The sequence below is a fragment of the Ascochyta rabiei genome, chromosome 1 (assembly GCF_004011695.2).
Source record: "Ascochyta rabiei chromosome 1, complete sequence".
NCBI lineage: Eukaryota > Fungi > Ascomycota > Dothideomycetes > Pleosporales > Didymellaceae > Ascochyta > Ascochyta rabiei.
In genome coordinates, this window is record NC_082405.1 from 674,452 (window position 1) to 700,436 (window position 25,985).

A 25,985-nucleotide genomic window follows, 5' to 3' on the forward strand; every position below is an offset into this window, starting at 1 on the left:
CGCAGAGCCTGAAGGCGGTTGTACTGTAAGGGGGAGCTTCGGATTGTCTACTTGAGCTCCCGGCCTGAGCCTCGGGCGTCAAGAAAGTGCTAGAATCCTAACGAGCTTCCATTTGTCAGGTAGGAGATCGGGGGGTATCCCTTTTTACGCTAGTGCAACAGCACGGCCACCACTTCAGGTGATGTGCAGGTCGACGTCGTACGCCTTCAACAATCCTGTAGATGCAGTTTGAATGTATACCCGTAGACGTCTTACTCCACAGAAGCTTCGTTGTTGATCTAGTCCCTCTGTTTGCGCATAGCGTCGTGGTTTGGCGAGCTTCGAGCCACATCACTTGAATGGTTGTGGCCATTCCCTTGGCATCATCGACAGCGCACTCGCCCATCCGCGGATATCAACGCCTCCATCCCGTCTAACACACCTCCTGTCGATCGTGGAATCTGGCTTGGAGCTGTTGAGCTGAAGACGATTGGTGCACCCAGCCGTGTAGCAGAACTGTGTCTTGTTAGTCAGACAGCCGCGGAGGAAGAGGGGCTCCGCCATCCGCTAACTGCCACCAGCACTTGTACCGATTACCGATCCTCGTCTGACGCACAACAACCACTCGATATAGGTGCGTAACGCCCCTGGACCACATCCCACCGAGTGCACATCCGGGGAACGCCCCAGTGCACCTTTGGCAGTCGCGTGGTAGTCCAGTAGTCCAGTAGCCCAGACGTGGAAGATTCTGAGCCATGGGAGAAGGAGGCTAATGGTGCAAGAGCAGGTGTGCGACAGACGAATCTTTTTGGCACTGCTTGGAAGGGACGACGACAGGCCTATCTGGTTGAGATAGGCGCAGAAACCACCTGCCAACATGGCAGCGGCGACAGCGGGTAAGTGTCGGGAGCCGCTGTGGACCCCCCACAGCGTCGCTCTCACATCTCAATATTCTGCCCTTCCTGTATCTTTCCTCTCGCCATGTTTCGCTCTGGCCTCGTCCCTGCTCTCTGCACGTATCTGACATCGCTTTTCCCCTATGCAGGCTACGAGTGGAACCGCTCTTCGCCGCTGCGCTCCTCGCCCAACACGTCCTCGTCTATGTACCCTGACCGGCCCATTCGCCCTCTGCCAGCACGCTCTCTGCGCGCGCGACTGTCTCCCGAACAAGCCGACTCGATAGTGTTTCCCACCAACCCTCCGTCTACAGGGCCGCTGTTCAACTTCCCGTATACGTCCAGCGAGCGTGGCAACAGGGCTTTGAGAACAGGCGAGAACGACCACCATGCTTGTCACTGTGGCCATACTCATTCCGAAGTAGAGAGCGAAGAGGACGAGGACGAGCGGGGCGCCCCGCTGCCTTCCTCTCCAAGCTACCACTACAGCAGGAGTGCGCCTGGCAGGACTGCAATCGCGGCGTCAGGCTACCACAAGCCAGGCTCTGCCTCGTCGTCGGTGGACGGCTACGAGTCGTTCGAAAACACCAACAACAAGAAGAAGCGGAAGATCCCCAACATGGGCAGCAACAGCTCGCATCACACGACGCTCTCGGCCGACGTAGCAAGCATGAGCATCGCGCATGCACATGAGAACGGCGAGGTCGACGATGGAACTGCCCGCTATGGTCCAGCGCCGTCGACGCCCCAGCACAACAACTCCGGAACTGGCATTGCAGGAGCAGGCAGAGGGCGATTCGGCCGATCTGGTTCAGGACGTTCAGAACGGCGAGTGTTGGGCAATTCGACCAACCTTGCCAACGCCAAAGCAAGCAAACGTACGGTGGCACCTCGGGAGATTTGACTTCGTGAATCCAAGAGTCCGTGCGCTGACTATTTATTTTCTAGGTCCTTCGGAGCAGAGCGGCATCATCTCCACAGCTATTGCCAACGCGCAGGCAACCCCACCGCCTCAGGGCAACGAGAACGTCAGCCTGCTTCAGCAGGAAGCTGCCAAGAACAGCGCAACCAAGACGCAGTTCACCTTCACCTGCGGCTCTGACTCAGCAAACAAAATGGTTTGGCCTGGCCAAGAAAACGGGCCGTATCCTCAGCCACCGGGCGCGTATCCCACCACGACCGCACCTCCGCCCCCCCAACCCCAGACTGCCCGCGCTCGCCCTCCGGTCCGACCAGATGCCCATGTCGTCTCTACCCAGGGTACCCAGACAAGCCCAAACATGAACGGTGTACATCCTCCATCAAATAGGGGCGCCCCACCTCCAAAGGCTGGCCAAGCCCCTCAGCAGGCGCCTCCGCCTCGCAAGCCTACACGCAGTGCGTCAAAGTTGTACGCATACGCTGCTCGCAAACGTCGAACGCAGCAGGAGTACGCCAACTTCCACAATCCGCCGAGCCAGCCTTGGATATGCGAGTTTTGCGAGTATGAAGACATCTTTGGACGCCCGCCAGAAGCCTTGATTCGGCAGTACGAGATGAAGGATAGAAAGGAGCGACGCCGGCTGGCAGAGAAACGGCGATTGCTAGAGAAAGCAAGAATGAAGGGACGAAAGGGGAAGAAGGCAAGCAAGAAGGCCCAAAACAACGCGAACAATGCGCAGCATGCTCAAAACCCTCCGCCTGGCGGTTACGACCGTCGCGATGACGGTTTGCTAGACCCGGAGGATGATTACGATGACTACGGTGACTACGATGATGGCCCAAACCAGCCTTGTTGTCACCATGGTTGTCAGCATACGCATCCGCCACCAAAGGTTCCCCCCTTACCCCCGGCGGACCCTCGACTAGGCATGGCGCCTGTTAGCAACGGTGCGTAGCATCCGGACAAGACGGGGTGGGCCGTCTTTGTTCTTGCGTTTTTTGTTTCAATATTGTCCTTTTGCATTGCATTCGCGGCCCGAATGGACGAACATTGAATCTGAGTTCGAAGTGTCCTTTTTCGGCGAACAACCGTTCAACATCTTGGATACCAACGACCAGTGATTCTGTCTCGACTGTCTGACCACGACTTGTTTTCGTACACCTCGTTATTCCAGCGTTCAGCATCCCTTCCGTATTTTCCAGCATTGTCCCCGGAGCCATCTGTTTAGTCAGTCCCGACTTGTTACTATCACGAAACACCCTCACGCCACGACATAAATAATCAAACTTGCTTCATCGACTGCACCAACACCCCACTCAAAAACAACCTCAGAAACAAGATTCTTATGCGAGATGGCTGTACATTCACCATCCGTGATGGATCTCAAGCTAGACTGGAAGACCGGCTTGCATAAGAACTGGTTAGCTCCAATCTGCACAAAGATGGCCTTAATCATGGTATCAAGCGGCAATGTTTGCTTCTGGAGCATACTGGTCCCGAGTGAGCTTGATAGTACAAGTTAGCAGTAGTATGCAGTTGCAATCCAATCCAAGAACACTAGCCAGTCTTCACGTCTTCAATGGCAGAGTTCCGAGCATGACCATTACTACGTAGTCTCGTTTGCTCCTTTGTAGGTATCTCGATACGAGTTTGTTTCCAAGTTTCCCTGCTTCGCAAGATGGTGCCCATTTGGTGTAGGTCCTGGTCAGTGTGAATCGTCCAATGAACGTGCCAGGTAGTCCGGCGATGACGGAATCCTGCTGCCAGGTCAACAACCCCACTTTCCAGGGTGTAGTTTCACACACATCACATTCACCTTGCTTTTCCACTATTGATTATCACGACGTCTACAATAGTTTAACTCTCAGGTAGAACTCGCACATAGCGTCTGCGTTCATAAACATAATAATCCACGACCACAAGCTGCTTACAATGGTGGCGAATGAGACCCTTCACAAGTACGGCAGTGATGACGGCTGGCATGGTGTCATCGAAGAAGGAGCAGAGTTCCCACCTGAGAAAGACAGGTATCACTTGTATATTGGTACATCTCACAGTCTTGTGTTGTGCAGTCAAATACCTGATCGACGAGCACAGGTCTCTTCTGTCCTTTCGCCCACCGTGCCAACCTAGTCCGACACATCAAGCGCCTGGACTCCTTCCTTCCTATCTCGATTGTCAAGCCCTACCCCAAGGGCGAGCCAGGCTGGCGCTTCGATGAAACATACCCCAATGCCACGCCAGATCACATCTTCAACAGCCGCTTTATGCACCAGCTCTACTTTCGCGATGACCCATCGTACACAGGCAAATACAGTGTTCCGCTCCTATGGGACAAGAAGACAAACCGAATCGTCAACAACGAAAGCATTGAGATGCTGAAGTGGCTCCCTCATGCTTTCGACAGCCTGATCAAAGACGATAAGATCAAAGGCATCGACTTCTACCCACAAGAGCTGCAGGGGAAGATCGACGAGATCACACCCTGGCTTACATCTCTCATCTGCATCGGAGTGTACAAAGCCGGCTTCAACCCCACACAAGAGGGGTACAATGAGCACGTTGTGTCGCTCTTCGCGGCGCTAAACAAACTGGAGAAGCTAGTGCACAGCAACGGTGGACCATACGTCTTGGGTGGGAAACTAACTGAGTTGGACATCCTGACCTACCCGACGGTGGTCAGGTTTGATACAGTCTATGTGCAACATTTTAAGACGAACTTGGGGACCATCAGACACGATTACCCGGTCTTGAACAACTGGCTCAAGAACTTGTATCACAACGTAGAGGGTTTCAAGGAGTCGACCGATTTCCAACACATCAAGGAGAATGTAAGCGCTGGAGCAAGGGAACAGTCAACGCAGAGCTGACGATGTGACAGTACACAAAGAGCCATAAGGACATCAATCCGCTGTCGATCACTCCAATGGGCCCGTACCCGGAGGTCGAGGAAGGATACGAAAGTGATTGGAGCAAGCTCAAGCCTGGAGAAGTGAAGCATCCATTGGTTGTCGAAGCCGGGAGTAAGCTATAAGTCACAATTCAAGTAATGGGAAATCCGAGTAGATGACGAAGTTTCGCAACATTGCAGTAAACTATAGAGAGATGTAGACATGCCCAAATCCTCACAAGACAGCGTGAGTGCCTTCCCTGCCACTCCACGATTTACTCCAAGGCCTTTCGGGCCGCACCGGTACCGCCCGTCTTGCTCTCTTCAGCTCTAGCAGCCGCATTGTATCTCCCTCGGTCCCGGACGGACTTGTAGTTGACGCACTCCATCGCGAATGCTTGCGACTCATCCAGGCCCCTTCGCTTGTGAAAGCCACCTGTTTTGCGTTCGGCGGTCCTCTCGGCTCCTTGCGAAAGGCTCGGTAGGGGTCGTACATGGTGGGTATCGCATCGTGCGTTGGATTTGGTGGCGGGTACACAGCGTAGAAGCCGCGGTTCATGCCTAGAGCTGAGATTGTAGGCTCGAAGGAGCGGACGTCTTTCTTCTGTCTGTGACGCTTGTGGAGGCTGATAAGACCTCCTGTGCAGGTTATGATGAGGAATGCGCTCGTGAGAGCAGATGTAATGGCCAACGTTCTGCTCAGTGGGTCGAGAAGAGCAAAGAAGGCTAAGTCGGCCGAGTCTAGCGTGACGTAGGGTGGTGTACTGAATGCCCTGATGCTTAGGGCGACACTTAAGGAGCAGCTAGATATTGCTATCGAGGATATGGTGGCTGTAAACTCGACAAAAACGACGATGGCTGACGGTATGCGTAGCCAGTAGTGTCGGTTCGACATGGTCACCAGGAGAATAGCTAGAGTAGTTATCGAACTCTGTTTTTATCAGATCAGTATGCTCATCTTTTTGATATGTCACTCACGGCGACTACCAGGATCCATGTTCGTGCAACACCATGCGCTGCTGCAGCGATGAACTGCGACCACGACGTGGCGTCGCCGACGAGCCGGGTTTGAAAGGAATCAAGAACATTTTCTCCACGGTTGTCGATGTCTCGGATGATGACAAGACCTAGGCGAATGTCAGTATTCAAGTCCACGAACTGTACAAAGCACATGCACTTACTCCATATTCCGAATGCGAAGACTATAATCGCGCCTACCAGGGCTAGTGATCTCACCATTGTTAGTGCAGTCTTTGAGCTAGCCATGGTGTATCCTATGTATTCGACGTCGTAAAGCAGATGTTCACACAGTCAATCCAGCCCAGCTGGCGGTCGCTCACGGAGTGTATGGTAACTGCAGGTGTGTAATATGGAGCCGATGATCTGCACATACATACTCGGCCGATCTTGATCAGCACGTCGACGATCTTTGTACAAAGCTTCTTCTGCAAAAGCAATTTGGTGTCTCGGAACGCATGCCACCGAAGGTGTCATGCAGTGATGCTGAAATCATATAACCCTGACCATCAGCGATGGCTTGTCACGTGTGGTAGGACAAGCACGCAATTGAGATATCCCAAGCTTCGAGAAGATCCGAACTGTCGGGTTTTGTGTCAGCCTTGATCAGATGTGGCGCGTTGCGACACCCCCTGAGGCAGCAGTGTCAGATGGCTTTGGGCTGAAACGGGAATGTCGCTAGCTGTCCGTACAAAAAGCAATGAGAAGGCCGAGTCCCCATGAACTCCAAATCTAGTTGAGGCTCAGGCTTTCAGATTTTTACAGCAGGAAAGGTGATTTCTCAGACCGTGCGTCAACATTCAGGGTCCCGCGCCATGTGCGATGTTTTCTTGAAACTTGTCAGATTGGATTCTCAAGTTCGCTATTACCATCTTGGAGTATAGGGCTCTCCCTGGAGAGTACAAGAAACTCCTAGCACACTGTGATGTCAATGAGAGAAGAAGATATCGATGAAAAATACGAGATACCGTGAAGTCGTTAGCAGGTGTTGAAAGCATTTAGAGACAAGGCTGGTGGTGGCTGTTTGAATACGGAGACTGAGACCGCCTTCTCTTACTTTCGCAGGCTTATATGGGTCTGATACGGGACTTCGGAAGTACCGGAGAAGAGCAGGAAAGCGCAAAATACAGCGATCTTTGAATGATACGACCCAAGCTACGAACGGGTTGGTCATAAGGAGATGGTGCTGGAATGGCTGGGTTGTCTTCTCGAACAGTGGATATTAAATTGTACTCTTCGGTCGTGTCTGTATTCATGGACATGTAAGTGTTAGCACAAGGTGTTGTCCGAGTCAACAGGACTTCAATATGAGAAATGCACAAGAAGTGCAGCTCCTCACTCCTCACCCTCGTCCTTCACCGTTATCGGTTATCGATAACGACGATAAGAAACCGTACCAAAATATTTCTAGACCCCGCAAAGTCCAAAACTTTCCTGAACATATCCACATATCACAGTTATGTCACTCTGTGTCGCGTGCAACAAGCCTCTTGTGGTCGAAATTGAGGCCGACGATGAGGAGCAATGCGAGATGGCTGGATCGTCTTCAGGCAAAGCACCAGCAGCAGCGCCAGAAACTGTCCCAGATGACGTGCAGCTGAGTTGCGAATGTCATTTCCACTGGTAAAAGACGTCCACAAGTAGTCAGTGCCTCCCAGAACTGACAAAAGTAGGGATTGTCTTCTGGAAGCCTACCATGTCACCGAGTGTCCGAGCTGTGGGAAAAACATTGCCTCTGTGTCACTGAGTGGCGAACAACAGGTGCTCTGCAACCTCAACAACGAGGGTGGTTTGCAGGAAAACCTTGACCTTCTCCCTCTCCTCACAGAGGAGAGCTACCTGAAAGCGTACCCCGAAGACCGAAAATGCCGCGCGTTCCTTGAATTCTGCCGCGAGGGCGACTACAAGGCAATCATCGACATGTTACAAGATGATGAGGTGGATGAGGTGGATGAGGACGAAGATGAAGAGATGGGCGACGATGACCAGCCGGATAAAGAGGTCGGTATTGACCGATTGTTGAGGTACCAGGACCCTATTGGCGAGATGCAATCAGGACTCCACGCTGCTGTCCAGGCTCAGAGCAGGGAGGTTGCGTGGCTGCTGCTACTGCTGGCTAGTAACCTGGATCTCATGCAATTTCCCCCTGAGGTCTTCCAGGAAGCAGCAGCAATGGGCATCATGAGAGGACTCACAGAAGACAAGGTAGATATTAGGAGTCTGAAGGACGCGAACGGCAAGTTTGCGGAAGACTACGCGAATGAGATCGGTGGTGTTTGGAACGGGTGGACGGGAAACGGAAGGCTGTCGATATGAGCGCATGTACATTTGGATACACTGGATTGAACGCGGTGGGCAGCCACTGCCTGGTTGGAAGGTCGTGGATATCGAGATGATGTAACGAGCATCACATTTAAGGCTCCAGAATCACATTGCTGTGCAGTGATCGATTCGAGTGCCTTGCTGGACATCGAAGCTTTTATTGTTGAATACCGCTTTGCAAATAAACACTCGACACGTGATCGACACGTCAGGAAACACGCTAGTAGACGCGTAGATATTGACACTTTCGATTCAGGTCCTGACAAACAACACCGTCTCGTCGTGCTCCAACACTCAACATGGCGGGCGGCTCCAAACGTGGTGGCTTTCGAGGAGCCGGCACTGGCGGCTATAAGAGAGGCTACACCAAGAAACGCTCACCTAATGATGAAGACGAGGCGCCTCGCGCGAGCAAGAAGTCCAAAGGTGACGAGGACGAGGAAGAAGATACAGCGCCTCTCGTTCCAAAATTGCAGATTGACGACGATAACAATCCGTTTGTTGCAGTAAGCCTTCCTGCACATGGGTTAAAGTCGAGACACTAACCAACATAGATCAACAACAGCAGCAAGCGACGTGTAACAGTCAGCGACTTCAAAGGCACTACACTAATCAGCATTCGAGAGTACTGGACAAATGAAGGAGGTGAGCTGAAACCCGGAAAGAAGGTATCAAATCTGATCACTCGTGGACGACCTCAGTTGTTGACAATTACAGGGCATCTCACTATCAGTAGAACAGTACAATGCGCTCCTTGCTGCCGCGCCAATACTCGAGTCTGTGCTTCGCAAGAAAGATATCGAGGTTGCACGACCAGACTACGAAGCAAAACTCGACGCCACGGCACCAGTCGAAGAAGCAAAGGAAGGACAGCAAACTACTGCAAAGGCCGACGACGACGACAATGACCACGAAGGTGACGACAAGGAAGAATAGCTCCATGCAATTTGAATGATCTCAATGGCACTGCCTGACGTCTGGCCTATGCCGGAAGCGCTAGTTAGAAGGGACGGGATATTGTGGACGATGGGTTACGCGAATTGACACTTCTCAAGGTGTATAGTGCAGTATGCTGGCTATCTAGGGAGACAATCATGCACAAGGTCAGTACTACCGTGACAAACACGTTGCACGTGGGTTTGTCTACCTTGCAAGTGGACAGCGGGGCGTTCACCTCTACCGTCCGCCAATCATCAGGGCCTGCACTAGGCGTTTTAGCAAGTCACATTAATTTGGATCCTGTTCCACCGTAATAGACGTGGAACTAGTGTGGATGGATTGCTGACAGCAGACCACGTGGGATATGTCCAATTTTTCGAGAGGCGCCAAGTTGGATCGGTATTGCCAGTCACCTTACTATATCGAGCAAGTATTGGTCTACGCACCTCGATAGAGTCTCGCGGGAGCAACAAGCAATGACTGAGTCTTTGACACGCCTGCTATTCATCTTCCATCTGCTACTTACAAGGTTTATCACTGCTTGTCGGCCATACCGCAGCGACAGATCTGTCACTCTAAGGAATGTGAAATGCGACCAAGAGAAGCTTTGAGTGAAAGTATTGCGCATACATCATACTGACGGACGAGTTGCATCGTTCCTGGCATGGCCACCAAGGTCGTCAGTATCCGAAAGAGTCCACTTGCATTAGACCTACTGTCATGCTACCTGTATGTTCAAAATCCCTGCCAACAGAACATACGATTTGGTCTTGGCAAATAGATTGATCAGATGGACTACACAGCTTCCAGACCCTATAGTCTATACAAAGGTTACACATCAACTGCTTGAGTCTATGCTCCTGCACCGCAGGACTGTGTGAGCACCGGTAGAGCAGCTCTGACCAGCTATAGCGATCAATTCGGCAGCTTACAGCACAGAAGTGGAGCGAAATGGTCGGGTCATGTCAGCTACCGACCGGAAGGACACCCAGCCATCCGCGTCAGTTCAACTGACCAGTATTGTAAGCCTTCGCCAAAGCACACTCAGGTAAGCAAGCCCACTCATGTGAGGTTCTCGTAAGTCGTAACAGTTCATTCCTTCACCAATGCGACATCCAAGCATAGTCGTTCGCGTATCACCATACCCCTTCGATCATGCTGGCTACGATCACGAAACGAAAAGATGTCCTCGCCAGATGCTACATCTCCTCAGTACCGAACGGCAGTAAGGGATGCCTGCAGGAGGGTCGCGAAGCCGAGAATGCGCCGGAGAGACCTCCGGTCCGATGCAATGGTGCTTGCAAACTAGTCCTAGTAATATCCCATTGAATTCCAGTGAGCGAGGTCTGGAATGGAAAGACCTTGTCTGTAACGCGGATTGACAATCGCGAACAGAGGATACGAACGCTGCAGCTAGCAGTATATAATCGAAAGAGCAGGACAATGACTCGGCATCGCAAGCCTTCGACAGGCACACAATCGCTATAATGGGTTCCACGCTTAAGGTGTTTCACGCCTTGTCCATTCTTTCTCTCGTTACTCCCGGAATCAACGCAGCTCCGGCTGGTGCCAAGCTCGAACTCAAGGCCTTCAAGAACGTCGAGAACAAGATCTACAAGCGACAGGATGCTGGCGGTCTGCTCGACACTTGTAGCTACTGCCCGGTCATTCGGAGGTTATCAAGTTACCTCCCTGAGGAAGTCCAGGAGCAAGCGGACAACCTCAACAACCAACTGAGGGATCTCATTGCCGCTGTTGGTCCTCAGCTTCCTGGTGGTATCCCTGCTCTGGACAGTCTCCTTAACCCCCAACAAGGAGGTCTGCCCACTGACATACTCGGCGGAGGGTTATCCGGTCTTGGTGGACTTCCCATTGTTGGCGGTCTTACTAGTGCTCTTCCTACAAATATCCTCGGTGATCTTCCCGTCCCAACTGATATCCTTGGTGGTATTTTACCAGGCGCCGGCCAAGGCGGTCTCCCGACTGACATCTTGGGTGGTCTCGCAACTGGTCTCCCAACTGATATCCTTGGCGGACTTGCCACAGGTCTTCCAACTGACGTTCTAGGAGGTCTAGTACCTACCGACGTTCTAGGAGGTCTTTTGCCTACCGATATCCTTGGTGGCCTCGCAACGGGCCTTCCAACTGGTCTCCCAACTGATATTCTGGGCGGTCTTGTACCTACCGACATCCTTGATGGCCTCGCAACAGGCCTTCCAACAGGCCTCCCAACTGATATTCTGGGCGGTCTTGTACCTACCGACGTTCTAGGAGGTCTTGTGCCTACCGACATTCTTGGTGGCCTCGCAACGGGCCTTCCAACTGGCCTCCCAACAGATATCCTGGGCGATCTTGTACCTACCGACGTTCTAGGAGGTCTAGTACCTACCAACGTTCTTGGTGATCTCGCAACTGGTCTCCCAACTGACATTCTCGGGGGCCTTGCAACAGGCCTCCCAACGGATATCCTGGGTGGCCTTGTACCTACTGATGTTCTCGGTGGCCTCGCAACGGGCCTTCCAACTGGCCTCCCAACGGATATCCTGGGCGATCTTGTACCTACCGACGTTCTAGGAGGTCTAGTACCTACCAACGTTCTTGGTGATCTCGCAACTGGTCTCCCAACTGACATCCTTGGGGGCCTTGCAACAGGCCTCCCAACGGATATCCTGGGCGATCTTGTACCTACCGACGTTCTAGGAGGTCTTGTACCTACCAACGTTCTTGGTGATCTCGCAACTGGTCTCCCAACTGACATTCTCGGGGGCCTTGCAACAGGCCTCCCAACGGATATCCTGGGCGGTCTTGTACCTACCAACGTACTTGGTGATCTCGCAACTGGTCTCCCAACTGACATCCTTGGGGGCCTTGCAACAGGCCTCCCAACGGATATCCTGGGCGATCTTGTACCTACCGACGTTCTAGGAGGTCTTGTACCTACCAACGTTCTTGGTGATCTCGCAACTGGTCTCCCAACTGACATTCTCGGGGGCCTTGCAACAGGCCTCCCAACGGATATCCTGGGCGGTCTTGTACCTACCAACGTACTTGGTGATCTCGCAACTGGTCTCCCAACTGACATTCTTGGGGGCCTTGCAACAGGTCTCCCAACGGATATCCTGGGCGATCTTGTACCTACCGACGTTCTAGGAGGTCTAGTACCTACCAACGTTCTTGGTGATCTCCCAACTGGTCTCCCAACTGACATCCTTGGGGGCCTTGCAACAGGCCTCCCAACGGATATCCTGGGCGGTCTTGTACCTACTGATGTTCTCGGTGGCCTCGCGACGGGTCTGCCAACCGACGTCCTTGGCGCCCTCGCAACAGGCCTCCCAACTGATATCCTGGGCGGCCTTGTACCTACTGATGTTCTTGGTGACCTTGCAACAGGTCTTCCAACTGACATCCTGGGCGGTCTTGCTACGGGCCTCCCTACTGATATCCTGGGCGGCCTTGTACCTACTGATGTTCTCGGTGGCCTCACAGCGGGCCTTCCAACTGGCCTCCCTACTGATATCCTGGGCGGCCTTGTACCTACTGATGTTCTCGGTGGCCTCGCAACGGGTCTTCCAACTGACGTCCTTGGCGCCCTCGCAACAGGCCTCCCAACTGATATCCTGGGCGGCCTTGTACCTACTGATGTTCTTGGTGACCTTGCAACAGGTCTTCCAACTGACATCCTGGGCGGTCTTGCTACGGGCCTCCCTACTGATATTCTCGGTGGACTTGCCACAGGTCTTCCGACTGACATCTTGGGTGGCCTCGCGACAGGTCTCCCCACGAACATTGTTCCGGGTCTTCCTACCGATGTACTTGGTGCAATCGCAACAGGCCTCCCGACTGACATTCTAGGCGGACTTCTGGGCGGACTTCCTGCCACACCCCCCACCAACACCACAGGTGGCCTCTTGGGCGTATTGCCAGCAGTCAATAGTCTTCTGAGCGGCGCAACAAGCGGTCTTCCTGTCGTCCCCGCGGTTCTCCCCGCAGTCACAAGTCTTCTGGGAGGTCTACCGGTAGTTGGCGGACTCCTCGTAGGCCCAACGAGCGCCCTTCCCGCTGCCCCCGCGCCCACGGGGCTCTTGGGCGGCCTACCAGCGGCCGGCGGTTTGCTTGGTGGCCTTTTAGGCCCAACGAGCGCTGTCCCCACCGCCCCCGCAGCTGGAGGACTTCTGGGCGGACTCCTCGGTGGACTTGGAGGCGCAACGAGCGCGGCTCCCGCCGCCCCCACCGCCCCCGCAGCTGGAGGACTTCTGGGCGGACTCCTAGGTGGACTTGGCGGCGCGACGACCGCTGCGCCCGCCGTTCCCACAGCGACAGGTCTCTTAGGCGCACTCACCCCGCCCAAGACCACCGTGCCCCGGATCATCCAAAGCGGTACGATAGTGGACAAGGCATACAACTGGTCCTTCTATAATAACGGTGCTGTTCAGGTCGAAAAGAACTTCCTTTTCCCTAGACAGGGCATCCTCTCTGGTCTCCTGCCCGACCGGACCTTCTCCGGTCTGTTCGTCGACGGTCTGCACATTGGAGACCACGTCGTTCCTTACCCGCCGAGCTACCTGCCTCTTCTCTCCGGTGTTAAGCTCCCGCTTATTTCGAGCTTGCTCAGCACTGTTCCTGATGACGATGCTGAGGACACTGGCAAGAGATAAGAAAAGAGAAGGGAAAAAAAAAAGCTCCCTGTGTGAACCTGGTTCTTGAGGTGGATTGAAGGATCGTGGTTATTGCTGTTGCCGTTGCTGTTGCCGTTGCTGTTGCCGTTGTCGTTGTCGTTGTCGTTGTCGTTGTCGTTGTCAGTGTTGATGTCATTGCTGTTCCTGCTACTGTTGTCTTACCATGCATGATGTATCGGGGCGGTGCACACGTACTGTACTGCCTTGCTGTAGTTTTCCGCGCAACAGAATGAACGAGTTTGACGAAGCGGTTTTGTTCTTCGCCAACGTGAAATCCTCGTCTTGCGTCACCGAGTGCCATCTTTGCTCCCCCCCCCCCCCCCCCCCCCCCCCCGCGCGCGCTTCATCCATCGTCGGTATGCAGTCCTTTGACAACCGTGGGCGGCAGGACTGACACCAAACGCCGATCAAGACGCCGACAGTTTGTTCCTGCGCTAGCTGCCTCGCCAATGCACGCGCGCGGCTTGATTCGCGGCTGTAGCGGTTTTCAATCACGGTATACCAGCCGATCACACCCTTGCCTCGAGGGGACGCTGATGATGTTCGGTGGCGTGTATCATGGTAAGGGTATCAGTACTGACAGCGAGAAGGAAAAGAGAGAGAGAGAGAGAGAGAGCAGAACGAGAGAAGGAGAAGGAGAAGGGGAAGCGGGTGATGCAAAGAATACTAGCATTACTCCAAACTGCCTCGACGAGGTAACTACCAATACGATATGATATGATAAGTAGCCAGTATCTCCATACCTCACCTCGCATCTTCTTCATCTTCTTCATTCCGTCTATAGTCTCCGTCTTTCAAAAAGGGTAGAAATGGGGGTGGGGGTATACAAAACTGCCAATGCAATGTCAGATTCAGACTCAGATTCCATACCTATCTCGACCCAATCGCTGCCCTTCGTCTGTTCATGTGCGTTTGTGTTTGTGTTTTCCTATTCAGAGTTCCGTTTCCTTCCTTGCTCAGTCCAACGTTGCGCATTATATCCAAACCTCGTAACTCATCGACGGCGTCATAGCACGTCACCCGCGCTGAAGTGAAGTGTGTTTACAATCACTACTACTCCTGCTGCTGCTGCTGGGCGTTTGCGGGGTTCGAGGCGCCGAATAGCCCGCCGAACCAACTCTGTCGGTTCGCGGCTTTGCGCGCCTTGCTTGCTTCTTCCTCGTTCTGTACCAGGCGCAGGGGGCGCATGCCCTTGCCCGTCATGGGACCGGACGTGTCGCTGCGCTCTAGCCTGCCGCGCGGAGGGGAAGGAGTGTCGACGTGCCCGCTTGCGCCGCCCGAGGTCGTGGTCGTGCCGCTCATGACACTCGCCGTGTCGATTTCGCGGTCCTCGGGGATATTCTGTTGGCCCGATGCGGCGCGCGAGGTCGGGTTGCTAGTATTTTGGCCTGCGATGGGAATCCCGAAGAATGAGTTCCTGGGGCTCACTAGACCGGGAGATGTTTGGCCGGGTGTTGCGGCTGGTGGGGGCATGCGGTACATTGTGTTTACTATGTTCGCAGCGTCGGGCAGGATCGAGGCGCTCCTTCTGTGAGGGTTGCCGCCGCTTGGGGCGCGCTGCGAGATGGGGATGCTGGGCGCGGTGCTGGGGTCTTCGTGGACTGCTGCTGCAGAGGTCGGCGGGCCCATGATGGATGTTGGGCGTTGTTTGCGTGGACCTGCGCCGACGACGGATTTGGCACGCTGGAGGAAGCCGGCTGGTGCTTCGCTTTCCTTCTCTGGCGGCGGTGGGGGAAGGTCCTTGTTGGTGTTGGGCTTAGCAGAGTCATCGAGGTCGTTGCCTAGTACAGACTCGAAGCCCTGGTGTGTGAGCAGACGGCCGATGATCTTGTTGATGTAGAGCGTCAGGGCCTTGTTCTGATCCTTCATGCTGTTGACCTCGGCTTCGAGCTTGCGAACGAGCTCAACATCAGGCGCCTCCTCGGCAGACTCGAGTTCGTCCGCCAAACTGGTGGACGGGCCGTTGCGGGAGGGTGCGCGGTCTTCAGTGTGAGAAGACTCGCGCAGGAAGTCACCGCGGCTCAGATCGCCGTTCAGTGTCTTCTCGCCAAGCAGCAGCTGGAAGCTCTCGTTGTCTTCCATCAGCCTGGCGTTGGTCATGCGCGTCTCAAGGAGCTGCTTTTCCAGCTCGCGTGTGCGGCCACCGCCGGCATTCTCAACCTCCAGCATCTTGACCTGGTATTCGGCGAGCTCGAGGCGCAGATCTTCGATGATCTTGTCCTTCTGGTGGATGAGCTTCGAGTTGTTGCGCGAGTTGCTGCGCTGGACCGAGTTGGGCGGCGCAAAGTTCTCGAGATTCTGCGACGAGTTTGTGCGTGAGGGGTTGTTGCGGAAGCTCGCTGTGCAAAGGTCAGTGTCACACGAACACGCTGCTGGGCACAACTTACACGCACGCGACAATGGGGCCTCGCCGTCATCAACACCCTGGACGTTCTTGGTAGCCATGGTTTCCTTCAGGCGTTGAATCGTCTGCTGCAGCTCTTCTTCGCGTGTCTGCGTGCTCTCCTTCTCCTTCATAGCCTGAGCACGCTCGGCCTCATAGATGCCCTCGAGCTCTCTGTGCTGCCGTGTGATTTCTCTCTTCTCGTTCTCCAGACTCTCGACCTTCTCCTCTTCCTCGTGAGCGCGCTCCTCGAGCTTCGACTGCTCGGCGTGGGCATCGTCTAGTCGTGCATTGAGCACCTCGATCTGCTTCTGGCGCTCTTCAGCCTCCGTCTCCGCCTTCAATAGGCGCTCCTTGAGATTTTGCAGGAAGGCCGCCTGCTCGTCTGCAGCGGCGCTGTCCTCCTCGGTGGGGCTGTCGACCTGCGACGAGTTCCTCCTCAGCGCCGAGGGCGGAGCTGGCTTCTTCACGGCAGCACGTGCGGAAACGGGCGCGCCGTTGGCTCCTGACCGCACAGATCGTGTCCTGTTGACGCCGGTGGCGGTGCCGTTCGTTGTTGGCGTGGATGAGCGCGCAGGCGTGCGGTTTGCCGCAGCAGGCGAGGACGGTGAGACTCTCGAGGGGGTGCTGCGTGCAGGGGTGCCCGTGGCCGGGGGTTTGTTTGCTGTCGCTGTCGACATGTTGTGTAGATTGTGTATGGTTGTCAAGGGTAGTGTTGTCGCAAGTCACACCAATGCGGCCCAAAAAGAAGATCAACCGACTCGTGAATCTGCCAACGGCGGTCCACGGGCAATCGTCGCGGCTGTGGTGCTTGGCTTGCTGCGTTGGCCCTCGTACAAGACGTGGAACACTTGCTTTTTCCTCAGTCGCTACTCGTCGTGGTATAGCTGAGCAAGAGTGACGTTGAGTGAGGTGAGTGCGTCGACGAGCGGCGACTGTGTGTTTACAGAAGACCAAATAACCCCGTATCAGTCTAACAGGGTAATGGCAATCACATGGGGCAGCTTAATTTCACGCAAGCAGCGCCAGTCCACCGCCATTAGAGTTCCCTGCGTGCATGCGCCAAGCCCCTTGGACATGCCGCTGCCCTCCCTGTCAAAACCATGCATCCCCCTGTCCACTCACAACGGTCCAAGTGACAGCGCAGCACCCACGGAACGCCCTAGCAGGGCTGTTTGAGCTGTGGAAATTGCTCTGGGTCGTGCGCCGGGAAAAGTGGCTGCTCAACAGCCGCGATGAGGATGACGATGACGATGAGGATGAGGATGAGGAGGGTACCCGTGGCATTGGCTAGCTGGCCAAGTCACGTTTTCGGCGTATCGACCACGCTGTTCTGGATCCTCACGTGCTCTACTAGCCAGCTGGCTAACCCCTGAAACACCCACGAGAGAAAGGCTCAACTGCTCGGCTCGGCTTGAGCCCTGATGATGTTCTTCTATACCTATCCAATGCAACACTCTGTACAAACACATCATACAGCAGTACTGTATCCGCCGCCGTACCCTCTTCTTGTCTGATACCTCAAGTATGCCTTCCTCCCCTCGTCAGCCCAGAAAACACAGCTCGCGACAGCGATGAGATGTGCGAGATCCAACAACCCCAGCGCTTCCGTCTGGAAGACGTGTTGCAGCGGCGGGAAGTAGATCACAAGGAGCTGTCCAACCAACGACCCAGACACGGCGTAATTGAACATTTTGTTGTCAAACACACCGATCTCGCCAGTAAGTACCGACTTTGTCGACGAACGGCAAGTGAGGGCATTGAACATGTCGAAGAGCACGAAGCAGGTGAATGTCATGGTGGTGTCGCGAGCTGTCACTTCGTTGTCGACACTCATTTCGCGGTAGTACGTGGTCAGAGTGCCGAGCATAATGATAGAGGCGGACTGCAGGACGCGTTGGATGAGTTTGCGGGTGAGTACGCGCGCATGTCGAGGTCGCGGCGGTAGAGCCATGACGGCTGGGTCGACTGGCTCGACGCCGAGCGACTGCGCAGGAGGGCCGTCCATGAGAATGTCTGGTCGCTGTTAGTTGTCGAGTCCTGGAGAAATAGCGACGGAAGACTCACTGATCCAAAGAATTTGCATGGCGTTGAGTGGGTTTTGAAAGCCGAGGAAGGTACTCAGCAACACCAGACTCAACGCCGCCGCACTGGTACTCAGCTGGAACGTCAGGAAGTTTTGGATGTTGTAGAAGATGCCCTTGCCTTCCTCCATAGCATTCAGAATTGTGGCGAAGTTGTCGTCTGTAAGGATCATATCAGCCGCCTCCTTGGCGACATCTGTACCAAGCTTGCCCATGGAGATGCCGATATCAGCCTTCTTCAGAGCAGGTGCATCGTTGACGCCGTCACCGGTCATCGCAACGACATCGCCCCGTGCTTGAAGCGCACGGATGATCTTCATCTTGTGTTCTGGACTTGTGCGCGCAAAGATGGAGGTCGTGGCAATGGCTCGGGAAAGCTCCTCATCACTCATCTGGTCCAATTCATCACCGCGGATGACAGAGCGTCCGAGGGCCGAGTTGGCGTTAATTGGCATGCCTAGGCTCTTGCCGATGGCCACTGCTGTGGTTTCAGCGTCACCTGTGATCATAATCACCTTGACTTTGCCAGCCATCAGACGTCGAATAGCCTTCTCCACGCCCTTTCGCGGCGGATCGCTCATGCCAACCAGGCCAGCGAAAACCAAGCCGCGGTAGTGTTCGTCGTCACCCATGGCAGAGGCCGAAGAAGCCGCTGGTGTCAATGTGCCGCTGCTCGCCTTCTTACGCGCAGGCCCGCTTGCAAAGCCCAGTACTCGCAACCCTTCCTGTGCCATTGCGTCTGCAGCTCTTAGGACCTCTTGCCTTCGTGACTGATCGAGGTTTGCCTCTTTCCCTTGAGCGTTGACATAGGCGTCGCATCGATCAAGTACTCTTTCAATTGCACCCTTGATGTACGACACGTCCAAACTTGAATTCAGATCTGCACCAGATTTGCCGCTGATGACGACCCCCATCCACTTTCTCTCGGAGCTGAATGGGGTTTCGAACTTGCGCGTGCCGAGTCTTTCCCTAACATCGTCTTCTGAGAAGGCGTCGAGGAGGTCTAAAAGTGCAACGTCTGTAGGCTGGCCCACCCACCGACTTCTTGCCAACGAATTGTCGTCGCCCATGGTTGACGACAGCACTGCAGCCGTTGATGCAGACGCGGCTTCGTCGCTCAACAGGCGCGCGTTGTTGACAATGTTACCGATGCGCAGGATGTTCCGGGTGGGAGAATCGAGGTTGTCCGTATCATGCTTCTTCTTGACGTCTATCGGGGCCAACTCATCAAAGTGCCATAACTTGGTGACCGTCATGTGGTTGGTTGTGAGCGTGCCGGTCTTGTCAGTGCAGACGACGTTGACTGATGCCAATGTCTCGACACTAGGGAGGCGTCGTACAATCGCATCGCGTTTCGACATCCTCAACACACCCAGGGCAAGCGTGACCGTGACGATGATTGGCAGCCCTTCTGGAATCGCAGCGACTGCGAGTGATACGCCGATTTGGAAGACTTCCAGGAATTTCCAGCCTCTCCAGAGTCCTACAAGGCCGATGAAAGCGATTACGACAAACGACATGTAACTGAGATCCTTTCCCAGCTGATCCATGGACAACTGTAAAGGTGTTCGTGGGCTCTCAATCTCCTGTAGGGATGCCGAAATGGCGCCGAATTCGGTGTTGCCGCCTGTGCCAATGACGATGCCCTGGCCATAGCCTGATCGAACCAAAGTGCCCATGAACGCGATGTTCTTCTGGTCATTGAGACGAATATCGGCGCCAACCGTTCCAGCACCCTCGGAGGCGTAGAAAGGCGACGGTGCGCGTTGTGTCCCCGACGGAGGGGTGATTGTATCTGGGGTCTTGCCGACTGGCTCGTTCTCTCCCGTCAGGTTCGACTCGTCGATGGAGAGATCTGCAGCGTGGGTGATTCGAATATCAGCCGGTATGCGGTCGCCAGTGTGGAAGAGGACCAAGTCACCCGGTACCAGCAATGTCGCGGAGATGGTGGTCGACTTTCGCTTGGCAGCCGCCAGCGCCGCTGTCGTATCCTTCAGGTGGTCCAGTTCGATCTCTTCTGTAGCCGTACCGGTCGCGCGCGAGTGCTCCTGGCCTGCCCGAACGATGTGTGCAGAGTGCGGCACCAACGAGTTCAGCGCCTCCAAAGACTTCTCAGACCGGTATTCCTGTACAAAGCCCACGGTGACAACGATTGTGACTGCTGCTGTGATACTGATGGCATCCTCGAGGTTGCCCAGCATCAAAGACACGGCGGCGGACCCCAGTAACAACAAGATCAGAGTCTCCTTGAACTGCTTCACGAACCGAAGCCATAGCGGCTCGGGCTCTTCGTGGGGAAGCTCGTTGCGTCCGTGAGCATGTATGCGCGCCGAGGCATCGGACGAGGCTAGACCGTGGGTTTCTGACGTCTGTAGTCTTTGCGCGGTTTCCTGACGTGACAGAATCGAGTACGAGGCTGTTATCGATTGCTTGGGCTGATGTCGTTAGCTACTGCTTCTCGAAGCGTTGCGAGCATAGGTACCGAAGGGGTTCCGCTCCTCTTGTGCTCCGCTGGCGGTTGCAGGCGTGGAGAGCCAGGGCGCGAAGATGTGGACCCCCCATTGGAAGCATGGAACGTGGGCAGTGACGGTGTCGAGACTCTGGACATGATGGCATGTCAGAGACACTTTGTGCGCGGCCGTCGAACGTGGCCCACGGTGTGTTGGCGCGGGGAGGAATGGATGGTAGTCTGTGGCCGACTATCGCATTGGTGCTGCTAAGAAAACAAATGCAATCAACAGGCAGGGGGTATCACAGGAAAGGAGCGGGCAAGTGTGCTGGAAGTGGTGTTGTTCTTGGTCTGAAGGGCCACTTGGTTGGATGTAGACGTCGATGCTCAAAACGTCAAAGCACCGGCACTCACCAGCAGGGGTCGTCCAGCGGCGATCCGGCGGTCTCGACGGTCTCGACGCGAGTTCACGGGTTTCACACTGCCAAGCGGTTTGACCAGCGGCTTCGCAGGTCAGCGAACACGGTGAGAGCTGCTTGCAGCTTGCAGCTTGCAGTTTGCAGACTGTCTGGCAAGCCCTCTCACGGACATGCGATTCTCTGCCGCATCCAGAAGGAGCACAGGATCGTAGGCTTGGCAGGCACTGGACATGGCATGCCGTGTCCACTGTCCAGTGATGGCGCGCTTTCGCTGTGCATCTGTGATGTCATGCGCCGAGGCTGCCTGAGAGCCATGGCAGCAGAATCACAATCTGCAGTGGCTCGACGTGCTTGGTAGCCTGACGTGCTCGGTAGCCTGACGTGCTCGGTAGCCTGACGTGCTCGGTAGCCTGACGTGCTCGGTAGCCTGACGTGCTCGGTAGCCTGCAGCGTCCACGATGCCGTGTCGAGTGCAGCGTGGGATGCGTGGATGAGGTCCAAGTCAAGGGCAGAATCCATCTTGATTGGCAAGGGGAACAGTGAATGGCTGCCATCGAAGCTCGAGAGTGCATTTACAGAGTTCTTCACGTTCTTCGAATTCTTCAAGTTCTCAAGTTCTCAAGTTCTCAAGTTCTCAAGTTCTCAAGTTCTCAAGTTCTCAAGTTCTCAAGTTCTCAAGTTCTTCAGATTCTTCAAGTTCTTCAAGTTCGAGTTGGTTGCGGTGCAGAAACGTCGTAACGAAACGTGACGTGACATAAGCGGCGATCGTGCCTTCAGCCAGCCTCCAACCAGCCTCGCAGCAGACACCCGGACCCGGACCACCCACCCCTACGCGCGCATTCACACCACCATCCAAACTCGACTTTTTGCGACCTTCACTGCCATTGCTACCCTTGCGCCCGCCCTTGGCCGCTAGAATCGCATCCGTCGGCGCGCGCATACCGTTTGCGCACCCACCTGCCGCCGACGCGCCGACGTAAACAACAAGGCCTCCGACGCGTCCGCTCCCCCACCCCCGCGCAACCACAGTGCCCCCCTGCCACCACCATGTTTCTTCCCGAGGACCTCCTCTTCAAGTCGGGCCAGCTTGCCCGCGTCTGGCTCGCCGCCAACCAGCACAAGAAGCTCACCAAGGCCCAAGTCTTGCAGGACAAGATCGATGAAGACATCCAGGTCATCATCCGGCCCGAGGGCGCTGCTGGTGGCCCGCTGGCATTGCGCTTGAACGGCCAGCTGCTGCTCGGTGTCGTGCGCATCTACCACAGGAAGGCGCACTACCTGCACGACGACTGCAACGACGCGTTGTGGAAGATCAAGATGGTTGGTGAGCCGGTTCTTGTCTGCGCCAATGACTAACGCGCTGCAGGCTTTCCGCCCGGGAAACATCGACCTGCCCGCGCAGACACACGTCGCTAACCCTACAAGTCTGACACTGCCCGACATGATCACGGATCTTGACCTGCTCGCGCCCATGCCCGACCCAGCCTTGCTCCTGTCGCAGACGCTCGACGGAGACCTTGCCTTTGGAAACACCACCCTGTCAGATTGGGACGCCAGCCAGTTTCTGTCTCACAGTGTCGAGCAACCACGCCAGCCCGAGATGGAACTGGACGACGAGGACCAGCTCAGGCTCGACATTGGCGAAGACTTCGAGCCTCTCCACCTACCGTTCGACGAAGGCACCAGCATCGAAGTCGCACGTCGCGAATCCCTTCAGCGACCCAGGGAGGAAGAGTTCGGCACAGAGCTAAAGGACCTGCGCGACGACATGGAATTCCAGGTGGACACTGGCGAAGACATGACCGACCTGGCACACGGCACGGAACTCAATCTCGGTCTAGACACCGAAATGGGTGGTATGGCCGGCACGGAATTGCCACTCCCCCTGCCATCTTCCGTGGCTGGAGATGACGTGCCACAACTTACTCGCGAAGACTCGCCGTTATCCGAGCTTGGCGAGGAGGAAGCTACTCGCCTTGCCCAAGAAGTTGCCGAGCAAGATCCCACCGTGTTCGAGCCTGAGCAGGAGGAAGAATCGATCCACCAGGCCAGGGCCAAGCGCAGAAAGGTCATCACCCAGGATGCCGAAACCATGATCTCGACCGCCCAGCTCAGGGATCAGCAAACGAATCGTGACAAGATCCTGAAGCAGGCGTCGTTCCTACCGCGCGACCCGCTCTTGATGGCACTGCTTAACATGCAGAGGTCCGGTGGCTTTGTTTCTAGCATTCTGGGCGACGGCCGAAGTCAAGGCTGGGCTCCTGAATTGAGAGGCATTCTTTCGTTGGAGCTTGTTTCGCGTCCTAGCAAGCGCAAGCGCGACAACGCCATTGCAGGTCTTGAACAGACTGAAGGCGAAGCCGCTGTCGAGGTGGAGAAGACGCCGCAGCTTGAGATCGAACAGGACGAGCCGACATTGGGGGTGGATGACTTCAACCTCGGCGGCGATCCTACAATCGTTGAAGACGACGAGATCATCCACCTCCCTAGCGATATCGGCGCGCGACCAGTCGAGGAAGAGGAAGACGAGGCCTTCTCTCCCATCCCCGACAACTTTGACGACACAACCGTCCCGCTGTACCACCCAGCTGAGAGCGGCCCCATCTCGCTAGGCACCAAGCATGCCGTTCACCTCCTGCGGGAACAGTTTGGCCCGGATGCAGAGGAGAGCGAATCGATGCGACAGAAGAACACAATCGTCTTCCAGGAGCTGCTTCCCGAGGCCCAGACATCACGAGCCGACGCTACCAAGATGTTCTTCGAAGTCTTGGTTCTCGCCACAAAGGATGCAATCAAGGTCGAGCAGCCAGGCACCGCGCTGGGAGGACCGCTCCGCATTCGCGCAAAGCGTGGCCTCTGGGGGCAGTGGGCCGAGACGGCTGCTAGCGGTGAGCTGGCCTCGCAAAGCCAGGCTGCTGCGCAGACAACAGCAGTCGATGCACCTGCGGAGAGCATTCTTGCTGGCCCGGCTGAGGTTTCTGTTTCCGCGTAAAAATTCCATGGCTCTTGGTTTGGCTCTGCTGGATTAGCGACTTCGTTTGGGGGATACTGGTATTCATATGGCGGCGTTGGCCGGATACCCTTGACATGCAAGGCTTGGGCCCTGCTTTTGTTTGAACAGGTGCTGGGCAGGCGTACTGCGGCGTTTGTGAGGCTCAATGTATGACTTGTGGTAGGATAGCACTAAGCAGATACGCCCTAGTAATGCGATGCATTTCACGCTCACTCGACTCTTGCTGTTGGATACCAACGTCCAACATGACGTCGCGCGCCAAGGTCTGGATCGGAAAGGATCCACCGCCTTTCGGAACGCTCGAAAATTTGGGCTTCAACACCAGTCATCAGTCTGATGCTAACGCGCCATCCCCGCATACCAAATGTCAAATCCGCACAATTCTCCTTGTACCCTTTCCGAACACGCGCGCTGGTGCAACTCGCCGCATCAGGCTTTCGACGTACTCTTGCTACCACCTTGAACACTCCGCCCACGCCAAGATTTACAGATTCGCCAGCACCCAAGACCAGTAGCGTGTTGTACGCACGCACAGTCACAAACATGGACACCAACATACTCGCCGTCGACCCGCAGAGACTGGGGGGCATCACCTTCACAGAGTCGACAACGGACTTGATCGAAGAGTGGCACATAGACTATGCGGAGGGGAAGGATTACCAGAGTCTCAAGAGAGCCGCCGAGGAGATAACAAACACAGACACGCCAGTTGCCTTCCCAACGGAGACTGTGTATGGACTGGGGGCGGACGCGACGAGGAGCTCAGCAGTCAAGGCAATCTTCGCTGCAAAAGGCAGACCTTCAGACAACCCTCTGATCGTACACATCCACTCGTTGCCTCAGTTGCGCGAACTGCTGTCAGACAATGGAGCGTCGCAGACGGAAGTCGACCCTATTCCTGCCATCTACAGGCCGCTCATCGAGCGCTTCTGGCCTGGTCCCTTGACCATCATCCTCCCCGTACCTGAGAAGACCGTGCTCGCACCAGAGGTCACTGCCGGCCTGACGACCTTTGGCGCGCGCATGCCGCGTTCTATCCTCGCGCTTTCGCTTCTGCGCCTCTGTGGGCGCCCCCTCGCCGGTCCCTCTGCGAATGCGTCTACACGGCCTTCCCCAACCGCAGCCGAGCACGTCTTCGATGATCTGCAAGGGCGCATACGCACCATCGTGGACGGCGGACCCTGCGAAGTCGGCGTTGAGAGCACAGTTGTGGACGGGCTATCGAGTCCACCGAGCATACTGAGGCCAGGTGGTGTCACTGTAGAACAGCTCAGGCAGTGTCCCGGTTGGGAGAATGTCACTATCGCTTACAAAGATAAGCAAGAGGGAGGCGCGAGCAAGCCTCGAGCACCGGGGATGAAGTACAGGCACTACAGCCCGAAAGCAGAGGTTATACTATTTGAAGCCGGTGCAGCAAGGCCTGGGACAGAGGAGGTTACGAGGAAGAGCAAGGTCGGGATAATACGCACGAAGAGCTGGAAGCCCGCGCTGGGTTTGACGGCTCAGGACACGAGCGTGCGAGACGCCAACGGACAGGCCAACGGAACGGCACACGCAGACACGACCTCTACTAACCCCGCAGGCGCGTCATCGCGACTCTCGAATCTCCTCCGCTCAGTCATCCAGCACCAGATCCCGCATGCACAGCGCCACACTCTCGACTCGATCGACACGGAAGTATGGGACATCAACCTCGGCGCAGAAACCGAAGGCGTCGCGCGCGGGCTCTTCTCAGCACTGCGGGAGCTAGACAAGAAGGGTGTTGAAGTCATCTTCGTGGAGGGCATTGACGACACGACTGGAGACGACATTGCAGCAGCAGTGATGAACAGGCTGAGGAAAGCCGCCGAGATCCGTACGTGAATGTGGAATGTAGAAACAAATCTCACCTTCCAACATCACGTTTCTCTTACTGTGCAAAGTATTCACGGAATATATTCACAGCCTCCGTGAAGGGAACATTCGTTTACCTCAACCACTGCTACCCATCACCTCC

At 55.4% G+C, this 25,985-nt stretch overlaps 9 protein-coding genes across 9 annotated transcripts, besides 9 other annotated features; 6 read left to right on the forward strand and 3 right to left on the reverse strand.

Annotated features, from left to right (window-relative positions):
* Positions 1–856: 856 nt before the first annotated feature.
* On the forward strand, positions 857–2,752 carry EKO05_0000170 (uncharacterized protein; the record flags this gene model as incomplete). Its single annotated transcript, XM_038936513.2, has 3 exons — positions 857–875; positions 1,025–1,753; positions 1,824–2,752. The coding sequence occupies 3 exons, from the start codon at positions 857–859 to the stop codon at positions 2,750–2,752; spliced, it is 1,677 nt and encodes a 558-aa protein (XP_038802708.2).
* Positions 2,753–3,729: 977 nt separating this feature from the next.
* On the forward strand, positions 3,730–4,831 carry EKO05_0000171 (Glutathionyl-hydroquinone reductase; the record flags this gene model as incomplete). The annotated part of the gene is made up of 3 exons (XM_038937022.1): positions 3,730–3,841; positions 3,895–4,628; positions 4,679–4,831. 3 exons carry the CDS (start codon positions 3,730–3,732, stop codon positions 4,829–4,831), a joined length of 999 nt encoding a protein of 332 aa, XP_038802709.1.
* A 91-nt stretch (positions 4,832–4,922) lies between these two features.
* EKO05_0000172 (uncharacterized protein) lies at positions 4,923–5,953 on the reverse strand (the record flags this gene model as incomplete). Its single annotated transcript, XM_038936647.1, has 3 exons — positions 4,923–5,618; positions 5,666–5,814; positions 5,869–5,953. 3 exons carry the CDS (start codon positions 5,951–5,953, stop codon positions 4,923–4,925), a joined length of 930 nt encoding a protein of 309 aa, XP_038802710.1.
* A 1,210-nt stretch (positions 5,954–7,163) lies between these two features.
* On the forward strand, positions 7,164–8,020 carry EKO05_0000173 (uncharacterized protein; the record flags this gene model as incomplete). Its single annotated transcript, XM_038937070.1, has 2 exons — positions 7,164–7,327; positions 7,378–8,020. 2 exons carry the CDS (start codon positions 7,164–7,166, stop codon positions 8,018–8,020), a joined length of 807 nt encoding a protein of 268 aa, XP_038802711.1.
* Positions 7,634–7,678: a tandem repeat.
* A 305-nt stretch (positions 8,021–8,325) lies between the features above and the next one.
* Positions 8,326–8,962, forward strand: EKO05_0000174 (uncharacterized protein; the record flags this gene model as incomplete). Its single annotated transcript, XM_038936554.1, has 3 exons — positions 8,326–8,532; positions 8,581–8,694; positions 8,744–8,962. 3 exons carry the CDS (start codon positions 8,326–8,328, stop codon positions 8,960–8,962), a joined length of 540 nt encoding a protein of 179 aa, XP_038802712.1.
* Positions 8,917–8,958: a tandem repeat.
* Positions 8,963–13,692: 4,730 nt separating the features above from the next.
* Positions 13,693–13,721: a tandem repeat.
* Positions 13,722–13,763: a tandem repeat.
* Positions 13,764–13,797: a tandem repeat.
* A 152-nt stretch (positions 13,798–13,949) lies between these two features.
* Positions 13,950–13,975: a tandem repeat.
* A 716-nt stretch (positions 13,976–14,691) lies between these two features.
* Positions 14,692–14,715: a tandem repeat.
* On the reverse strand, positions 14,695–16,704 carry EKO05_0000175 (uncharacterized protein; the record flags this gene model as incomplete). Its single annotated transcript, XM_038936530.1, has 2 exons — positions 14,695–15,980; positions 16,029–16,704. 2 exons carry the CDS (start codon positions 16,702–16,704, stop codon positions 14,695–14,697), a joined length of 1,962 nt encoding a protein of 653 aa, XP_038802714.1.
* A 554-nt stretch (positions 16,705–17,258) lies between these two features.
* Positions 17,259–17,296: a tandem repeat.
* A 199-nt stretch (positions 17,297–17,495) lies between these two features.
* Positions 17,496–20,716, reverse strand: EKO05_0000176 (P-type Ca(2+) transporter; the record flags this gene model as incomplete). The annotated part of the gene is made up of 3 exons (XM_038936818.2): positions 17,496–18,040; positions 18,092–20,543; positions 20,591–20,716. 3 exons carry the CDS (start codon positions 20,714–20,716, stop codon positions 17,496–17,498), a joined length of 3,123 nt encoding a protein of 1,040 aa, XP_038802715.2.
* Positions 20,717–21,578: 862 nt separating this feature from the next.
* Positions 21,579–21,685: a tandem repeat.
* A 338-nt stretch (positions 21,686–22,023) lies between these two features.
* On the forward strand, positions 22,024–23,968 carry EKO05_0000177 (sister chromatid cohesion protein 1; the record flags this gene model as incomplete). Its single annotated transcript, XM_038937002.1, has 2 exons — positions 22,024–22,296; positions 22,343–23,968. The coding sequence occupies 2 exons, from the start codon at positions 22,024–22,026 to the stop codon at positions 23,966–23,968; spliced, it is 1,899 nt and encodes a 632-aa protein (XP_038802716.1).
* Positions 23,969–24,532: 564 nt separating this feature from the next.
* On the forward strand, positions 24,533–25,852 carry EKO05_0000178 (L-threonylcarbamoyladenylate synthase; the record flags this gene model as incomplete). Its single annotated transcript, XM_038944632.2, has 1 exon — positions 24,533–25,852. One exon carries the CDS (start codon positions 24,533–24,535, stop codon positions 25,850–25,852), a length of 1,320 nt encoding a protein of 439 aa, XP_038802717.2.
* Positions 25,853–25,985: the final 133 nt, after the last annotated feature.